This window comes from Salvelinus sp. IW2-2015, linkage group LG4q.1:29 (assembly GCF_002910315.2).
Source record: "Salvelinus sp. IW2-2015 linkage group LG4q.1:29, ASM291031v2, whole genome shotgun sequence".
NCBI classification, from domain to species: domain Eukaryota; kingdom Metazoa; phylum Chordata; class Actinopteri; order Salmoniformes; family Salmonidae; genus Salvelinus; species Salvelinus sp. IW2-2015.
In genome coordinates this window covers 8,128,920-8,148,899 of record NC_036842.1, presented here as the reverse complement: position 1 = coordinate 8,148,899, position 19,980 = coordinate 8,128,920, and the positions used below count along the sequence as shown (strand labels likewise).

Below are 19,980 nucleotides of genomic sequence, written 5' to 3'. Positions count from 1 at the left end.
TTTCTGTTGCCCATTTGATTTCAGACGTATTACCTCAAGTACTAGATTAAAGAACTCTTCAACATAGGTAAGTTTCTGTATTTGTCTTCTGTTTGAATTATATGTCAAAATAACCAATTCTTCCTACTCATTTTGGATTGAGGCCTGCAGATTTATCTTCCTAATGCGTATGCTTTGTTGTACTCCAATGAGAAGCACAAAAGACTTAGAGGGAAGGCATTCTGAGGTAGCAGCTGGCTTTCAGTTTGCACTCAAACACTTCCCTTCCCTACAGACTTCCCCTTCTCTTTTAGGGGCATGTTTTTCAGCGAAACTATTTTCCTTGTGTTGTATTTGAGGGGAACTCATGAAAAATGGAGAGGGTTATTACAGTTCCCCTCGTCCTGTCAGGGGTAATGTATCTGGGGATGAATTAATTATGAGCAGTTCTTGTACTTCTTGGTCTGTGAGATGGAAACAGCCTGGTGTGGTTAGTAAGTTTGGGGGTGGGGGGCTGGTGGCATTTRTTTGTGGGGCTGCAGAGAGGAGTCTTGTCCAGAAACAAACTCTACTACCCACTGGACACTCCATGTAGATCTGAAAGGATGGATTGGATAGGTGTAAGCAATATGGTTGTTTGTTCCAGCCCATAACTCGACTGATTTTTGGACTATAACTTACATCATCAGATGATAAGAGGAAATCAACATTCTACAGGTAGAGTATTTGTTTTTATTGTATTTTTTTTGTACACAACATAGAAAACCAGTACCGCTTTACAGTAGGGTCCTCATCTGTAAAGGGTTTATAACAGTCTACCAATTAACAAACCCTTTATAAAGCCTTTATAGATGATGCCTTAACGTTATTTGAAACATAGAAAACAGCGCACTAAACAGTCACGTCACTTAGTAAAGAGTCCACAATGTGCTTATAGAGTTAATAACATCATTACAAGTGCGTTACGTTTGTTCCCTGGAGTCGGTACATCGTTATCGTACAACGTGCGGGTCAGTCTATCAGCAGAGCAGAAAAATAAAATACACCTAAAAGATCCTTTTTGTTTCCATGGCACCTTGTGCACATTTAGTTTTTCTGAAAACTTCTGATGGTTATTTACAAAGGCCGGTGTCATTGGTTAGTCACATAGATCTATCATACATAGCTTTGTTACACCGGGCGATTCAATATGATCCAAACTGTGTGCTTCAGTACATAGCTCTAGTACACGTATATCTATTACAGGACAGGTCGTTTTTAAAAGACAATGCATAAAATACACAGGCAGCACACAAAAGGTGACAGTTACTAGGTCGTTTTCTGTCTCGACATTTCTTATCAAATCAATACGTTTTTTCATTTAGCGTGGCAGTTTCTAAGTGTGTCCTGGATTCTAAGAGGGAGTTTTAAAGTGAGTAGTGCAACAACAAGTTAAGTGGCTGGCGTTCGGTTGCCTTAGTTTGGATGAGCGCCTGCCACCAGCACCAGGTTGATGTTCAGTAGGCATTAAAACAACATGTGCGTTTTTGTGGAGAATTTCCCAAAATACCTCCTCAGTTCCAAAATGTCCTCTATCATTTTGTGCCTGCTGAACACAACCTGGTAGTACAGGTAGACTGTGTGTCCTGTGGTAWTACCCTGTTCCCTTTGTGGAGGGGACATCCATAGAGTCATCCCCCCCTCCTCTCCCCTGTAACTATTCCCCAGGTCGTTGCTGTAAATGAGAATGTGTTCGCAGTCAACTCACCTGGTTAAATAAATAAATAAAAGGTTCAGGGTCTGGACACAGCACACTGACTCGGGAATGTGACATGTGAAAGACAGGAATGTGTTGGAGAAACTTTCATCATTAATTGTGCTATTAGCAGTGAACCACTCTGGTGCATCCAGGCCCTTCACCCTCACGGACGTCTGCATCGTCAAATGCCTTCCCTCTTGCCCGGTTACATATAGGAAGTTTATTTCCTGTGAGAACTGAAGTCAAAACCCAACCCATGCTGTATCCAAAAACAAACAAAAAAACATAAAAGAATGAACTAATAACAGAAGATGATTAGTTTATGAACTAATAACAGAAGATGATTAGTTTATGAACTAATAACAGAAGATGATTCCTTCATGAACTAATGAAAGAAGACTAATTCATTTAGTTCCTAACATGGATATTACATGTCGGAGAGGGAGTTAGAGAGAGGGGGGAGAGTTAGAGGGAGGGAGGGGGGGGAGGGTTAGGGGGAGGGGGGGGGGAGAGGGAGGGGGAAGAGAGTGGAGGAGAGGGAGGGGGAGGAGAGTTAGCGAGAGGGAGGAGAGGGAGAGTTAGCGAGAGGGAGAGTTAGCGAGAAGGAGGAGAGCGAGGAAAGGAGAGTTGGAGAGGGAGGACAGGGAGGGGAGGAGAGTTAGCGAGAAGGAGGAAAGCGAGGAAAGGAGAGCTGGAGAGGGAGGAGAGAAAAGTTAGTGAGAGGAAGTAGTAGAAGTAATAGGAAAGTCTTAGGGAGCGGGGGATTTTTTTTTTGAGTTACCTAAGTGGACTATGACAGTGAGTGACGTACATAAATACGATATAAAAACCCAGAGGGAGTCTGGTCGGTGTTTGGCGTTCTGTGCAGGGCAGGGGTGGGATACTTTGAATGAGAGTGAGTCTAGAAGGTCTGGTCATCTTGGCAGGACTCTGTGGAGTGACCAAAGGCCTCACAGATGTCGCAGTACGGCCGCTGGTCGGCTGGCTTGCCCTTGAAGGAAGAGTGGGGCACTGAGTCAGGGCTCTGGGCCTGGGTCGGACAATCTTCGGTGTCATGGAGGTCGAAACAGTCACAGATATCACAGAACAGACGAGGAGGAGCCTTCTTGTCCTTCTTAGATCCACACTCTTCCAAACTAGAGAGGGAGAGACCGAGAGAGAGGAAGAGAGAGAGTGATTAGGGAAATGCAAAATATTGCATGTTGACGGGTCTGTCAACAACTGTAACTGAGGGCTAAGTTTGGGGTTTGGGTTCAGAGGTTATAAGACTGACCCGTCAGGGCCGTCGTTGCCGTTGAACTCAGCCAGAACCATCTTCTTCAGCTTCACCTTCAACTCCTCGTTCTTCCTCTGCAGGTCCACGATCACACTGTTCAGGAAGTTAATCTGAAGGAGGAAAATAGATGGAGGGAGAGAAGAAAGAGAGACCACAGTCAAGTTTATATAAGAAAGAGTGGGGTGGACTGTGAGACAATGGTGGATGTGCGGATATCTATCTATGCAAATTATATACTGTATAAGTGACAAGCAGATGATGCAATTTTAATACTAATTGCGAATCATACCTGTCCCTCTGCAAACTCCTTCTCTTCTCTCAGCTGGTCCAGAACTGCGTCACCTGAGGAAGGCATTCCACTGTCCCCTCCCTCGGAGGCCTGCTGTCCCATGAGCCTCTGCTCCAGGCTGGTGACACATCCCTGTAGTTGGGCCTTGTCTCTCTCCAGCGCCTCAACGGCAGACTGCAGCGTCTTGGCTATGGCGTTCTCACCTTGCAGCACCACAATCTACAGGGAGAGGGAGACAGAGAGACAGGTTTCAACGAATATAGAGATACAGCTGTTGTATGGCAGCCCAGAGAAAAAGCATAGGACCCAATGCAAGTTTTCTTATTTTTTTCATCAAAAGGCCCAGAGTCTGCCAGAGTTGTGTGTGAATGTTTACCTCATTCCTCAGAGTCTCCAGCTCCTTGTCCTTATCTGTCTTCTGGAAGTTTCTCTCCTCCCCTGTCTCCTGGTTGGATAGAGTTTCCCTGGGGGGGAGGGGGCAGAGAACCGCTAAATACAGAACTCACACACTCACACTGGGACTGGCAGGAGYAGTGCAGTACATTTCTCTTTGGGTACAGTGAGAAACTTCTGCCTGATGAAGGTCTCTGACTGCAATTTTTTTAACTTTTGATTTACAATAAATAATCAAATACTTCACACAATAGTTGTGATACTCAAGGCGTTGGAACAAGGTTCACTAAAGACTAGTGAAGCTAGCTCTTTCTCAATAACAACATTGGGAAGTTTAGGGCCGAAGTTTGAAAGAACACAACAAATCCAGATGTTGAAATCCAACTTGACAACAAAGGCATTATCAGGATTCAGATCACAGTGAATAACCTGTCTTTGGAAGCCCAAGGTTGATGGCATTACCCTRCCTGGGTCTCGTGATCCAATACATCCACATGGAACAACAACCTTAATCACATGCTGACCACACCGCTCGCGTCGAGTGCGTTGCAAAATAAATGTACACATACATGTTATTCAATCATTGCACCCACACTGCTTGCGCACGTCAACGAGCATCTGCGTAGCCAGGCACTAAAATAGAAGTTGGTTCTATTTGTGAAGCTTCACTCGCTGCAAGTCCTGCCTCTCCCATCTCCTCATTGGTTTTTAGGAGTATATATCCACGTGGGTGATTGAACGATGAACTGAGGTCCACACTCCAGTCCAGTTGGTGGTGGTAATGCACCTTAAAGTTGGTTGCCAACCGCCATATGAAGTCCGAAGATGAAGAAGACTGAAGGTGGAGAGATTACTAGAACTAACTAGGTTTACCCTTTTATCTGTGGATTAATTGTCGGAGTAGAGGACCTTGTGCATTTCAGGTAAAATAACAACCCAATGTTTATATCCAAGGACAAATTATCTAGCAACAGCACGCTAGCTAGCAAAATGTACATAAATGTTTAATGCTTTTCGAGGAGAGATTACTAGAAACAATGCTTATGCTTTTCGACCTGTCCCCAAATTAATATTTCAGAGTTTGTTTTGATATATCAACCTGCGTGTCCTGATGGCGTCTGGTGTGGGTGGACAAAACCAACATGCGCGCGAGCTCTCTGGTCAGCATGTTAATCACAAAAGATGTAGCTTGGATGTCTTCCCCTCAACAAAGTCTTTACTACAGATGCTAGTCTAGATATATAGCCTACTTTTCTAGGGATTAATGCTGCTGAATAACGTCTCTTTTCTGACTGCCTGACTGTGAAACATTCACCTGAAAAGGTAATTATCCCCTGATCTCTCCTGACTGATTAGTCCTGCTCTACATAACCTCTCAGGCTTTCATCATCTCTCTCTGGTTTAAATAACCTTTCTGATGCCAACCTCCCACCTCTTCTGCTCCTCTCGTCTCCTCCCATTTCCTCTCCTCTCTTCTCCACCCCTTCTTCACCTCTATCTCCTCTCCCCTCCTTCCCTCMCTCCCTCTCCATCTCATCTCCTCTCCCCTTCAACATTCCTTTCCTTCCTGCCCTCCATCTCTCTCCTCTCATTACTAGTGTTAGTAAAGGGATATACAGTGSCGTGAAAAAKTATTTGCCCCCTTTCTGATTTTCCCTATTCTTGCATATTTTTGATACTGAATGTTAGCAGATCTTCAACCTAAACCTAATATTAGATAAAGGGAACTTGAGTTTACAAATAATAAAAACAAATATATACTTATATACTTATTTTACTTATTTAATTAACAAAGTTATGTAACACACAATTCCCCTGTGTGAAAAAGTAATTGCCCACTTACACTCAGTAACTGGTTGTGCCACCTTTAGCTGCAATGACTGCAACCAAACACTTCCTGTAGTTGTTGATCAGTCTCTCACATCACTGTGGAGGAATTTCTGCTTTAACTCAGCAACATTTGTTGGTTTCCAAGCATGAATGGCTCGTTTCAAGTCCTGCCACAACATCTCAATTGGGATTAGGTCTGGATTTTGACTAGGCCTGTCACGCCTGCTACGCTCTTCCCCCCTGGCGCTCGAGGGCGCCAGGCGCCCCAGCATTGCGCACTCCTGCCACCATCATTACGCACACCTGCCTTCCCCCCGTCACACACATCAGCGATTATTGGACTCAATCATCTGTTTATTACCTCCCCTATATTTGTCAGTTCCCCAGCTCTGTTCCCTGCTGCTGTGATTGTCGTTTGTCATTGTGTATCCGTGTGCTGACACTGTTTCTGTCCTGYTCTCCCTGTACCTGCTTCTCGTCTCCGGTGTCGGTCCTTACTAGGCCATTACAAAACTTCTAATTTGTTGCTTTTTAGCCATTTTCATGTAGACTTGTGTGTTTTGGATCATTGTCTTGCTGCATGACCCAGCTGCGCTTCAGCTTCAGCAGGACAATGATTCTATTCTAAATTATTTTAAATCGTTTTTTTCTTCATCAATCTACACACAATACCCCATAATGACAAAGCGAAAACAGATTTTTTTTAAATGTTTTTAAATAACAGAAATACCTTATTTACATAAGTATTCAGACCCTTTTCTATGAGACTCGAAATTGAGCTCAGGTGCATCCTGTTTCCATAGATCATCCTTGAGATGTTTCTACAACTTGATTGGAGTCTACCTGTGGTAAATTCAATTGATTGAACATGATTTGGAAAGGCACACACACATATAAGGTCCCACAGTTGACGGTACATGTCAGAGCAAAGACCAAGCTATAAGGTCGAAGGAATTGTCCGTAGAGCTCCGAGACAGGATTGTGTCGAGGTACAGATCTGGGGAATGGTACCAAAAAATGTCTGCAGCATTGAAGGTCCCCAAGAACACAGTGGCTGCCATCATTCTTAATTCGAAGAAGTTTGGAAACACCAAGACTCTTCCTAGAGCTGGCTGCCTTACCAAACTGAGCAATCGGGGGAGAAGGACCTTGGTCAGGGAGGTGACCAAGAACCCGATGGTCACTCTGACAGAGCTCAAGAGTTCCTCTGTGGAGATGGGAGAACATTCCAGAAGGACAACCATCTCTGCAGCACTCCACCAATCCAATCAGGCCTTTATGGGAGAGTGACCAGACGGAAGCCACTCCTCAGTAAAAGGCACATGATAGCCCGCTTGGAGTTTGCCAAAAGGTACCTAAAGGACTCTTAGACCATGAGAAACAATATTATCTGGTCTGATGAAACCAAGATTGAACTCTTTGGCCTGAATGCCAAGCGTCAGGTCTGGAGGAAACCTGGCACCATCACTACAGTGAAGCATGGTGGTGGCAGCATCATGTTGTGGTGACCAGTCAGGATCGAGGGAAAGATGAATGGAGCAAAGTACACAGAGATCCTTGATGAAAACCTGCTCTAGAGCGCTCAGGACCTCAGACTGAGGCGAAGGTTCACCTACCAACAGGACAACGACCCTAAGCACACAGCCAAGACAACGCAGGAGTGGCTTCGGGACAAGTCTCTGAATGTCCTTGAGTGGCCCAGCCAGAGCCCGGACTTGAACCCAATCGACCATCTCTGGAGAGASCTGAAAATAGCTTTGTAGCGATACTCCCCATCCAACCTGACAGAGCTTRAGAGGATCTGCAGAGAAGAACTCCCCAAATACAGGTGTGACAAGCTTGTAGCGTCATACCCAATAAGACTCGAGGCTGTAATCACTGCCAAAAGGTGCTTCAACAAAGTACTGAGTAAAGGGTCTGAAAACTTATGTAAATGTAATATTTCAATTTACATTTTTTWAAATAAATTTGCAAACAGTTCTAAAAACCTGTTTTTGCTTTATCATTATGGAGTATTTTTGAATAAGGCTGTAACGTAACAAAATTTGGRAAAAGTCAAGGGGTCTGAATACTTTCCAAATGCACTATCCATACACTTCTTCCACTATCAGAAACACTGAAGTCGATCGTTAATGGATATAGAAAAGAAACTGTACCAAGGCAGCAGATGCATGGTGCAATATGTTTACACTCAGCTAGCTTCCCAAGGCAGCAGCGAATAAATTGTGTTGTAAATACTATAAGGAATGTGTAATAAATGTTTTACCTGTCTTTCATGTCTTGCTGGTACTGAGACTTATGACTGTTCAGCTTCAGTTCCTCACTGGGAGAGATGGAAGGAGAGCGAGAGAGAGGGGGAGAGAGAGAGAGAGAAAGAGAAGGGAGAGAGAGAAATGGAGGGAGAGAGATGGAGGGAGAGCGAGCGAGAGAGAGGGAGAGAGAGAGAAGGGAGAGAGAGAGAAGGGAGAGAGAGAGAGAGAAGGAGGGCGAGAGAGGGAGAAAGAGAGAAGGACGAGGGTTGCTTTTCAGTGTCAGTCAACATTTGTGAGACTCAATAACAATCAACATGATTCATGTCTAGAGGCACTTTCTAATAAAGGACAATCAGAATGTGTGTTCAACATCAATGATAACAAATGTATACATAAATAAAAATACATTTACAGCACAGTATCTCTGCTTGGCTGTGATGTTGGTAAAGGTTGTCATGGCGAAGTAGTGATGAGTGTAAAGGTCGTGTCCAATTCTCAGTATGTGTGGCAAATGGGCCAGTCTAAATCACCTTCTGTGTGTCCAACTGAGGCATAATCACATTGGCCACACTCTAAAGCATCAGTCACAGACACACACACATTTAAAAATACTTGATTTGAATCCACAAATAACATCACATCATAAAGGATTCAAATATTTCAAAGGTTGTTGATGCAAGGACACTTAAGGAAACTAAAAGCACCTTCACCTCCACACAGCTAGGCTGCCCATATCGGCTGAAACAGAGCAGTACCTTCTCCTCCACACAGCTAGGCTGCCCATATCGGCTGAAACAGAGCAGTACCTTCTCCACCACACATCTAGGCTGCCCATAATGGCTGAAACAGAGCAGTACCTTCTCCTCCACACAGCTAGGGCTGCCCATAAAGGCTGAAACAGAGCAGTACCTTCTCCTCCACACAGCTAGGCTGCCCATAATGGCTGAAACAGAGGCAGTACCTTCTCCTCCACACAGCTAGGCTGCCCATCGATTCAGATGGCTGAAACAGAGCAGTACCTTCTCCTCCACACAGCTAGGCTGCCATATCGGCTGAAACAGAGCAGTACCTTCTCCTTCACACAGCTAGGCTGCCATATCAGATGAAACAGAGCAGTACCTTCTCCTTCCACACAGCTGCTAGCTGCCCATAACAGCTGAAACAAGCATACTCTCTCCACACACAGCTAGGCTGCCCAAATGGCTGAAACAGCGCAGTATTTTCCTCCACACAGCTAGGCTGCCCATATGGCTGAACAGCGCAGTATTTTCTCCTCCACAGCTAGGCTGCCCATTAAGGGTGAAACAGACGCAGTACCTTCTCCTCCACACAGCTAGCTGCCCATAACGGCTAAAACAGAGCAGTACTTCTCCTCCACACAGCTGCTAGGCTGCCCATACAGCTGAAACAGAGCAGTATTTCCTCCACACAGCTAGGCTGCCATAACGGCCTAAAACAGAGCAGTACCTTCTCCTCCACACAGCTAGGCTCCATACGGCTAAAAACAGAGCAGACCTTCCCTCCACACAGCTAGGCTGCCCATAATGGCTGAACAGAGCAGTACCTTCTCCTCCACACAGCTAGGCTGCCCATAACAGCTAAACAGAGCAGTTCCTTCTCCTCCACACCAGCTAGGCTGCCCATAATGGCTGAAACAGAGCAGTACCTTCTCCTCCACACACTAGGCTGCCCATAATGGCTGAAACATGAGCAGACATTTCTTCCACACAGCTAGGCTGCCCATAATGGCTGAAACAGAGCAGTACCTTCTCCTCCACACACACAGCTAGGCTGCCCATAATGGCTGAAACAGAGCAGTACTTCTCCTCCACAAGCTAGGCTGCCCAGAATGGCTGAAACAGAGCAGTACTTCTCCTCCACACGCTGCTAGGCTGCCATAAACACTGAACAGAGCAGCTACCTTCTCCTCCACACAGCTAGGCTGCCCATGAATGGCTGAAACAGAGCAGTACTTCTCCTCCACACAAGCTAGGCTGCCATAATGGCTGAAAACAGAGCAGTACCTTCTCCTCCACACCACACAGCTAGGCTGCCCATAATGGCTGAAACAAGCATACCTTCTCCTCCACACAGCTAAGCTGCCCATAATGGCTGAAACAGAGCAGTACCTTCTCCTCCACACAGCTAGGCTGCCCATAACAGCTGAAACAGAGCAGTATCTTCTCCTCCACACAGCTAGGCTGCCCATAATGGCTGAAAACAGAGCAGTACCTTCTCCTCCACACAGCTAGGCTGCCCATAATGGCTGAAACAGAGCAGTACCTTCTCCTCCACACAGCTAGCTGCCCATAATAGCTGAAACAGAGCAGTACCTTCTCTACACAGCTAGGCTGCCCATAAAGCTGAAACAGAGCAGTACTTTCTCCTCCACACAGCTAGGCTGCCCATAATGGCTGAAACGAGCAGTACTTTCTCCTCCACACAGCTAGGCTGCCCATAATGGCTGAAACAGAGCAGTACCTTCTCTACACAGCTAGGCTGCCCATAATGGCTGAAACAGAGCAGTACCTAGCCAGTTGTTTTACTCTACTCTTAGTCAGGCCTGCAATCTGAAGGCCACGTACCGTAAGCCTATGTATGGGCCCAGATTGCCAATATCAATATTGCCAACTTGCATTTTGTATCTGAAGCTGTCCAAGCGTGACACACACACACACACACACACACACACACACACACACACACACACACACACACACACACACACACACACACACACACACACACACACACACACACAACACACACACACACACACACACACACACACAAAGGTTGTAACCCGAGAGAAGTGAAAAGGCACTCTACTCCTTAGAGAATATACAATAAAATAACCAGTGAAAAACCCCAATTCCCCCCTCTAATCACTGCTAGCTGTGTATAGACTTTACAACACGACCAATCTAGCCAAAACACACACAAAGGATCAGACTGGGTCGGATGCAGCTGTTCTCCTAGACGAGATGTCTCCGGCAGCACAAAGCTGCTCTCGCACACACACACACACACACACACACACACACACACACACACACACACACACACACACACACACACACACACACACACACACACACACACACACACACACACACACACACACACACACACACACACACACACACACAGACATGCCGCGTTCTCGCTCTTGCAGACACATGCGAATGCACACCTCATGGAGGTTATGAGACCCATGGAGTGGCCATGTTGGAGGCAAGCGGTTCGAGGAGAAGAGGCTGTGATATGTAACACTCCCTGGTCTCTGATGGACGGAAGGAAAGAGGAGCGCTTTGTCTAAAAGGATGGAGGAAGAGAGGGATGAGTGAAGAGAGGAGAGAAGAATAGTTAATCAGGACAAAGTGAATAATGAAGTACTTGCTGTCATTCAGCCTGTCACGTCAATCTGACGTCAGAGACCGTTGCTTTGATGACTCACACGGGGGGGGGGGGTGTCACAACACACACACAAGTTAAACATGAAGGCATGCACACGCACGTGTACACACACACGTCCGCAGACCTATAAATAGAACCCTAGGTCATGCATGACGCTCACATAACAAAAGAGAAGCCCAGTCTTTTCTCCGACATACTGCAGCTGTACATAGCATACTGCTGTCTAATAAGAGGGAAGTATTTCATCCTCACTGGCTACTGGGTTTAGGGATACATCAACAACCGTCCTAATACCAAGAAGACTACACTTTGCAGAGCATGATCCCACACAGGTGTCACAAACTGGCTTTAAGAGTGAAAACTCTCTCTCTCTCTCTCTCTCTCTCTCTCTCTCTCTCTCTCTCTCTCTCTCTCTCTCTCTCTCTCTCTCTCTCTCTCTCTCTCTCTCTCTCTCTCTCTCTCTCTCTCTCCTCTCTCTCTCTCTCTCTCTCTCTCTCTCTCTCTCTCTCTCTCTCTCTCTCTTCATATATCATCAGTATGACTAAGCGGCATGAGCGAGATAAATATATGAGTGTATGACTTATTTGAGTAAGACTTTGATATGAGCCTCTCTCACGTTTCCCTGCACGGGCTTCTGATGTGCTGGTCTTTACCCGCACGCTGAAACACCATAGAACCACAGAGCATACAATCCTCCTGTGTCTCCTGGAGCCAAAGAAGCTGACATGTTGGTCGAGGGTCAGCTTGTACTCACGTCCATGTATGGAATTCCCATTTCTCCTTGAACATTCCAATATGCTGGTTTCAGCCATTCACACAGATTAGATCACCCAAAGAGCATAATAACCTTCGGTCGCACTCACATTTCCTTGCACAGATTTCCGATGCGCTGGTTTTCCGAGCTGCTCCGCTCCTGCGAGAGACTGAGTTCTTCCTGGTATTTGGAATTCTGCCGTTTCAGCGCCTCGAGCTGGAAAATGATACACGGATGGAAACGAAGGATGAAAGGAAGGAGAGAGACAGAAAAAAGAGAGAGATTTAGACACACGGTAAACAGTAAACAGATAAAGCCGTCTCTTCTTCACGCCTCTCTAACAGTCTTAGTCGCGAACATTAACACGAAGACACACTGCCGTGTTACCCTGCTCCACTGAGACAGCCGTTTCCTCGGTACACAAAGACCAACACCATTACTCCTCATATAAGCTGTCTGCCAAACATACGCACAGAGACATAAGTGTGTGAGGGATTAAATCACTTCGCCTGGGCGGCAGGAAGCCTAGCGGTTAAGAGTGTTGGGTCAGGAACCGAATGGTCACTGGTTTGAATCCCCAAGCTGGAAAAATTGTCCGTTCTGCCCTTGAGCAAGGCAGTTAACCCCCAAAAACAACTGCTCGCAGATGTCGATTAAGGCAGTCCGCCGTACCGCTCTGATTCAGAGGAGTTGGGTTAAATGTGGAAGACACATTTCGGTTGAATGCATGCAGCTAACTAGATATCTCCGTTTCCCTACTTCTAGCGTCAATGTCCATGACTAAGTATTATTTTGTTTCTTTATTCCCAGCTCATCAGAAAAAGATCATGTGTAGATATACGGTATGTGAGACTTGGCAACGCCAATTAAATCACCATTTGGGAGGAGATGGATCCTCTGCGGCATTAGAGACCATGCAGAGATGATGATAATGACTGAAAAGGTCATGTTGATTTCTAAAGGGACCGCAGCACAGGGGGGGATCAAACCATGAGCGTCCAAATCATCAGTCAAACTTTCAATCCTTTTAAGCATTCTGTTTGTTCTTACTCCCACTCCTGTTTCTAAACAATATGGCATAAAAATAGCTAATGGTGTGCGAAATCTTGGTTTCTAGGATTTTTATTCAAATGAACTCTTATACTTGTCAAAGCAAACATATCACAGGCAAATCTTGGCATCCTGACATCTGAAGGGGATGTTAGGTAAACAAGTGGAAACTTCCACCAGAGAAGTGAGGACATGTTGACTAGCAATGACCCCTCTTCTGTTGTTATGCTTCCCCTAGACTAGAGTCCCATTGTGGCAGTGTACAGTATGTGTGTGCGTGTGACCATGTGTAACGGCTTTCTTCCTCCTCTTCATCCGAAGAGGAGGAGCATGGATTGAACCAAGACGCAGCGTTGGAATAAGACATGATATTTATTTAAACCAAAAACAGACGAAGACGAAAAAACGAACTATACTTGAAATAACTAACAAAATAACAAAACGAATGTAGACAGACCTGGACGTAAGAACTTACATGAAACACGAAGAACGCACGAACAGGGAAATGACTACATAAATTAACGAACATACAAACAAACCGAAACAGTCCCGTATGGTGCAACATAGACAGACACTGACACAGGAGACAACCACCCACGACAAACAATGTGACAACACCTACCTTAATATGATTCTCAATCAGAGGAGATGAAAACCACCTCCCTCTAATTGAGAACCATATTAGGTACCCATTAACCAACATAGAAACAGAAAACATAGACTGCCCACCCAAACTCACGTCCTGACCAACTAACACATACAAAAACTAACAGAAAACAGGTCAGGAACGTGACACCATGTCAATAAATAATTTACTGGACATAAACACGGCTTCGGAATCAATGTTTTTCTTTGCTACAGTACTGCTGCTGGCACAGAATAAAAAAAAGTTTCCTGATGGATTGCCATGGTAAGTCATGTGGTCACGTGCTGTCTGTTTGGTTGCGTTTTAACATAAAGTAGATATATTTCTAGTGTCTTTTTTTAATCTCCAATCATCTGGCTTTACATGTGAGTAACCGATCCATGGCAGATGCAGCGCAATCCTGATTGCAATCTCTTATTGAATGCAATCCTGAATGCAATCTCTTACTGAATGCAATCCTGAATGCAATCTCTTACTGAATGCAATCCTGGATGCAATCTCTTACCGAATGCAATCCTGGATGCAATCTCTTACTGAATGCAATCCTGAATGCAATCTCTTACTGTAAGTCATGTGCTGAGCCGTGGTCGGGAGCTGTACTCCATGTCAATCAAACAGAACCCGACCCGGACCAGAGAGAAAAGCTATTTGGAACTGTGAACACCTCTACCTTAAAGTGAGTCGGTTTACATGACAGAACCCTGAACTAGTCCACGGAGGTGTCACATACTAACAAACACACACAACACGCAGAGAAGAAGACCTCCGTACTCTGTAGCCTGATTTGAAGCAGTCAGATTGAGGATGCTGCTCTGACACTGGGCCATTTCACAGTTTGTTTGTGTTTGTGACAGATGTTCGACTAGTATCCTCAGAGGATAAGAGCACAGCAATGTTAGACCAGATAATCTAATAACATCTGTCTGAAGACAGACTCCATATCCATAGCACGCACGCACGCACGCACACACACACACACACACACACACACACACACGCAGACACACACACAGCCGACAGCAAACAACCAGACAGCAAACTTAAGCGCTCATCCTCAGTCCCAAAGGCCGCAAACGACCATCTCTCTTCCTGAAAATACAACCATCTAAATCAGTAACCTCCTGCACTTTCAGATTCAAATCGTCCTCACTCATCCTCCCTCAATTACCACTCAAGAACAAGTCTTCCCCGAACAGCTGGAATACAGCTTGAAATACAGGCTCAAATAGAATCAGCTAAAACATCACCAGTCCATTTGAAAAATGACACAAACATGTAAGAAACCTGCTGTGCGAGGAACAGAACAGCTGTGTTTACCTGGTAGTGAGAGTAGCTTGTGCCTGGATAGACCCGGTGCAGAGCAGCCACATCCACTGCTCTACCCTACAGCGTTGTCCCTCTGTCAGAGCTCTCGCTCTCACCCAGTACTGGTCTCTAGTCTGTCTGTCCCAGTGGCAGAACAGTCCCTATCTCTCCTAATGTCAATACTGTACCCTATCTTTCCCCAGTGTTCTCTCCCAGTGGCACACACACTAACGCAGACTCCCCATCAATAAACCATCAGCTCCCACCCCCTACAGTGCACGCCAGAGAGAGAGAGAGAGAGAGGGGGAGAGGGAGGAGAGAGCGAGGGCGTGTGTGTGTGTGTGTTCCCTGCGCACACGCTCGCTAGCTAGCTCACACACACGTGGTCGCGTGTACTAAAGCGAGGAGCAGTGCCTTCATTATGTAAATCCCAACAGGTTCCTCCTCCCTCACCCACCCCCACCTTCTGCTGCTCTCTCTCTCTCTCTCTGACACACACACACACACTAAGGTTGGGCGGTATCCAGATTTTCATACCGTCATACTGTTTCTGTAACATATACGGTATTACCGGGAGTGCACACAAGGGCAATATTTATTTAAACTATACAGTACCAGTCAAAAGTTTGGACACACCTACTCATTCCAGAGTTTTTCTTTATTTTTACTATTTTCTACATTGTAGAATAATAATGAAGACATCAAAACTATGAAATAACACATATGGAATCATGTAGTAACCAAAAAACTGTTCAACAAATCAAAAAGTATTTCATGTTTGAGATTCTTCAAAGTAGCCACCCTTTGCCTTGATGACAGCTTTGCACACTCTTGGCATTCTCTCAACCAGCTTCATGAGGTAGTCACCTGGAATGCATTTCAATCAACAGGTGTGCCTTGTTAAAAGTTAATTTGTGGAATTTCTTTAATTGTTAATGCGTTTGAGCCAATAAGTTGTGTTGTGAAAAGGTAGGGTTGGTATACAGAAGATAGCCCTATTTGATAAAAGACCAAGTCCATATTATGGCAAGAACAGCTTAAATAAGCAAAGAGAAATGACAGTCCATCATTACTTTAAGACATGAAGGTCAGTCAATCCGGGAACATTTCAAGAACTTTGAAAGTTTCTACAAGTGAAGTCGCAAAAACCATCAAGCGCTATGATGAAACAGTCTCTCATGAGGACCGCCACAGGAAAGGAAGTCCCAGAGTTACATCTGCTGCAGAGGATAAGTTCATTAGAGTTACCAGCCTCTAATGAACTTAGAGGCTGGTAACTGGTAACTGGTAACTGGTAATTGCAGCCCAAATAAATGCTTCACAGAGTTCAAGTAACAGACACATCTCAACATCAACTGTTCAGAGGAGACTGCGTGAATGAGGCCTTCATGGTTGAATTATTGCAAAGAAACCCCTACTAAAGGACACCAATAATAAGAAGAGACTTGCTTGGGCCAAGAAACACAAGCAATGGACATTAGACCGGTGGAAATCTGTCCTTTGGTATGTGTGACGGAGAAGTCCGTCACTGGCCGTGGGCAGTGTTTGGTACACTAACACACACACACACTCATCGCGCCTCCCTGCTCCGTTATCAGCTACGTTAACTTGTGTGTCGACCCACATTGTTAACGTAGCTGTCACGGCGGACTACCTATCCCAAACCTGGTCGCTTCAGGAGAGGAGGAAGGTACCTTCCTCCTCTCCTGAAGCGACCAGGTTCGGGATAGGTAGTCCGCCGTGACGTTTTCTTTTCCTGCCTCGCGACGGACACAGAACCTGAAGGGCTGGAGCTCCAGATACCACCTGGTCACACGAGAATTCCGGTCCTTCATGGTCTGGATCCAGGTCAGGGCTCTGTGGTCTGTGTGCAGGTCAAATTCCCTCCCAAGAGAAGCTTAATTAATTAGTGCATGGTGTGTTCTGATGGGAGGGGCTTCCCCTACAAAAAGGAGCCTCTCTTTCAGTTCAGAGGGGGACCCCATTTTGGAGTGTGCTGTTGATGGGGTAGCATTGTTTTCAAGCTGTCCCCATAATGTATACTTTGGATGGCAGTACTGTTGTTTTTCTTCCAGATTCACTCTGTGAATAAACACCTTTGCACAGAAGTACTTTTGCGGCTCTGCCATCTTTTTAGTTGATAGAGGTTAGGTTTCAGCTTAGCCTTCTGGCCTACTCTACGTGACAGTATAAGTCCAAATATGAGATTTTTGATTCCAAACGCTGTGTCTTTGTGAGACGCAGAGTAGGTGAACGGATGATCTCCGCATGTGKGGTTCCCACCGTGAAGCTTGGAAGAGGAGGTGTAATGGTGTGGGGGGCTTTGCTGGTGACACCGTCTGTGATTTATTTAGAATTCAAGGCACACTTAACCAGCATGGCTACCACAGCATTCTGCAGAGATACACCATCCCATCTGGTTTGCACTTAGTGGGACTATCATTTGTTTTTCAAGGACAATGACCCAACACACCTCCAGGCAGTGTAAGGGCTTTATGACAAAGAAAGAGAGTGATGGAGTGCTGCATCAGATGACCTGGCCTCCACAATCACCCGACCTCAACCCAATTGTGATGGTTTGGGATGAGTTGGACCGCAGAGTGAAGGAAAAGCAGCCAACAAGTGCTCAGCATATGTGGGAACTCCTTAAAGACTGTTGGAAAAGCATTCCAGACAGATGAAGCTGGTTGAGAGAATGCCAAGAGTGTGAACACTTTTTTGGTTACTACATGATTGCATATGTGTTATTTCATAGGTTTGATGTCTTCACTATTATTTTACAATGTAGAAAATAGTAAAAATAAAGAAAAACCCTTGAATGAGTAGGTGTCCAAACATTTGACTGGTACTGTAGTGGGGCAGCGGTCTAAGGCAGTGCATCTCAGTGCTAGAGGCATCACTACAGACCCTGGTTCAATCCTGGGCTGTATCACAACCGGCCGTGATTGGGAGTCCCATAGGGCGGCACACAATTGGCCCAACGTCATCCAGATTAGGGTTTGCCTGGGGTCGGCCATCATTATAAATAAGAATTTGTTCTTAACTGACTTGCCTAGTTAAATAAATGTTAAATAAATATATATTTTTTTTTTAAGCACAAAACAATTTAGACAACAGGGATCTTGATCCAGGAGGGGATTGATTGTCTCTGCTGTAACCAAGAAGCTTGATCTTGACATCTAGCCACTTACTTACTAGCAAGTTAGCAAACCAAATGCATAGCTGGCTAGAGCCCTGAGCTGGATATAACTGATCTGACACATCTTAGATAGTCAATGTATAGTTATAACACACACCCCTGCAGCCCCCACAAGATGATATTGAAAATCATACCATCGGTTGTCTAAATACCCCGGTATAGGGTATAACGCTCAAGCCTACACACACTTTCTCTCTCTCTCTCTCTTGCACACACAATATCACTCACTCACACTCACAGAGGTTCATAATCTCCCACTCATTCACTTAGTCACGGATGCACGCAGGCACACACAGAGACACTTCCAATCTCTGCTGGACTCTATTGGTCCCATCTTCATGCTTGGTTCGCTGTCTGTCAGAAAACGCTTCACTCGATCAGCCTTCAACGTCCCAAGTTGACTGACTGAAAGGTCAACCGTTGTGATCCATAAAGGTAGCTCTATAGATCTCTACATGTCTGGCTCTGTTATACCTCTATATTATGTCTATATATTGCCCTGCATAAAGGTAACGAGAGGGTTGCCTCCCTCCACTTCCATTAGCAACATCTCTGTTTCTGGAGCACACACAGATTTAGATCAGCCAATCATAAAGTTTCCCTCTCAAAGATCAGCCAATCTAGTGGTTAGAGTGTTGGGCCAGTAACCGAAAGGTTGCTGGATCGAATCCCCAACTGACAAGGTAAAAATCTGTCGTTCTGCCCCTAAGCAAGGCAGTTAACCCACTGTTCCCCGGGTGCCAAAGACGTGGATGTCGATTATGGCAGCCCCCCACACCTCTCGGATTCAGAGGGGTTGGGTTAAATGCGGAAGACACATTTCAATTGAAGGCATTCGGTTGTACAACTGACTAGGGATTCCCCTTTCCCAATCATAAAGTTTCCCTCTCAGAGATCAGCCAATCACATAGGTTTCTTTTCAAAGAGATAAAATAGCCATCACTGGGTCTGTATGTGTAATGGATGTGAAATGGCTAGCTAGTTAGCGGGTACGCGCTAATAGCGTTTCAATCAGTTACGTCACTTGCTCTGAAACCTAGAAGTAGTGGTTCCCCTTGCTCTGCAAGGGCCGTGGCTTTTGTGGAGCGATGGGTAACGACGCTTCGTGGGTGACTGTTGTTGATGTGTGCATAGGGTCCCTGGTTCGCGCCCGGGTCGGGGCGAGGGGACGGACGTAAAGTTAAAACTGTTACATATGTTCAGACCAATACTGTTGTTTCATATAACTGACAAGCATATGCAGTATCCTACTAGGGCTGTGACAGTAATTGAATAACCGTGTAACTGACAGTTATGGACGAAGACTATCATGAAAATAAAATAACCATCAAAACYGTTTAAATAGGCCTACATTAGTTTAGGATTTTTTAAGTGTTTTTTTTCTTTATTTTAATGTAGATAAACTTGACTAATGTTTATTGGCAATTGTTTTGCTAACTTAGTCTGTGTATTAAATGTTATACATCTCCTCTTCTTTCCAAATGTCCTTTAATGCTCGGGCAGCTAATCAGCTAGATGTGCGGGGTGTGGAGCGCTATAGGCTATGGCACTTAGAGAGTTAATTTAGAGCTATAGAACGCACCCTGCAATGATGAGATAGATGTTCTTCTTTGTTTTTTGTTTCATTATCTCGCTGTCATACTGTGTTCAACCATGTACGATCTTACCTATCCGTCTTGTTTCAAGAGGACCACAATGGAAACAAGACCCAGACTTTATGGTGTGTTATCCTCCATGATTTGACTAATTTACACATATGGCTTTTTGACGTTTTATGTGTGCTTGTGATCGAATTTATAAACGAAACACTTCAGTAAAAAAATATTTGATTTATACAATGCACATTTTCAGG

At 45.1% G+C, this 19,980-nt stretch overlaps 1 protein-coding gene across 3 annotated transcripts in view; it reads right to left on the bottom strand.

Annotated features, from left to right (window-relative positions):
* Positions 1–697: 697 nt before the first annotated feature.
* Positions 698–19,980, bottom strand: part of LOC111961359 (CAP-Gly domain-containing linker protein 1) — a 35,817-nt gene continuing 16,534 nt past the window's right edge. For all 3 annotated transcript variants that reach the window (XM_070440981.1, XM_023983557.2, XM_023983558.2), the window contains 6 exons: positions 12,038–12,144; positions 7,772–7,828; positions 3,659–3,746; positions 3,283–3,501; positions 2,991–3,103; positions 698–2,853 (listed from right to left, as the gene is read on the bottom strand). In XM_070440981.1, coding sequence (XP_070297082.1) covers positions 2,619–2,853; positions 2,991–3,103; positions 3,283–3,501; positions 3,659–3,746; positions 7,772–7,828; positions 12,038–12,144 — 819 coding nt within the window. In that variant the 3' untranslated portion in view covers positions 698–2,618. The remainder of the gene's footprint in view (positions 2,854–2,990; positions 3,104–3,282; positions 3,502–3,658; positions 3,747–7,771; positions 7,829–12,037; positions 12,145–19,980) is intronic.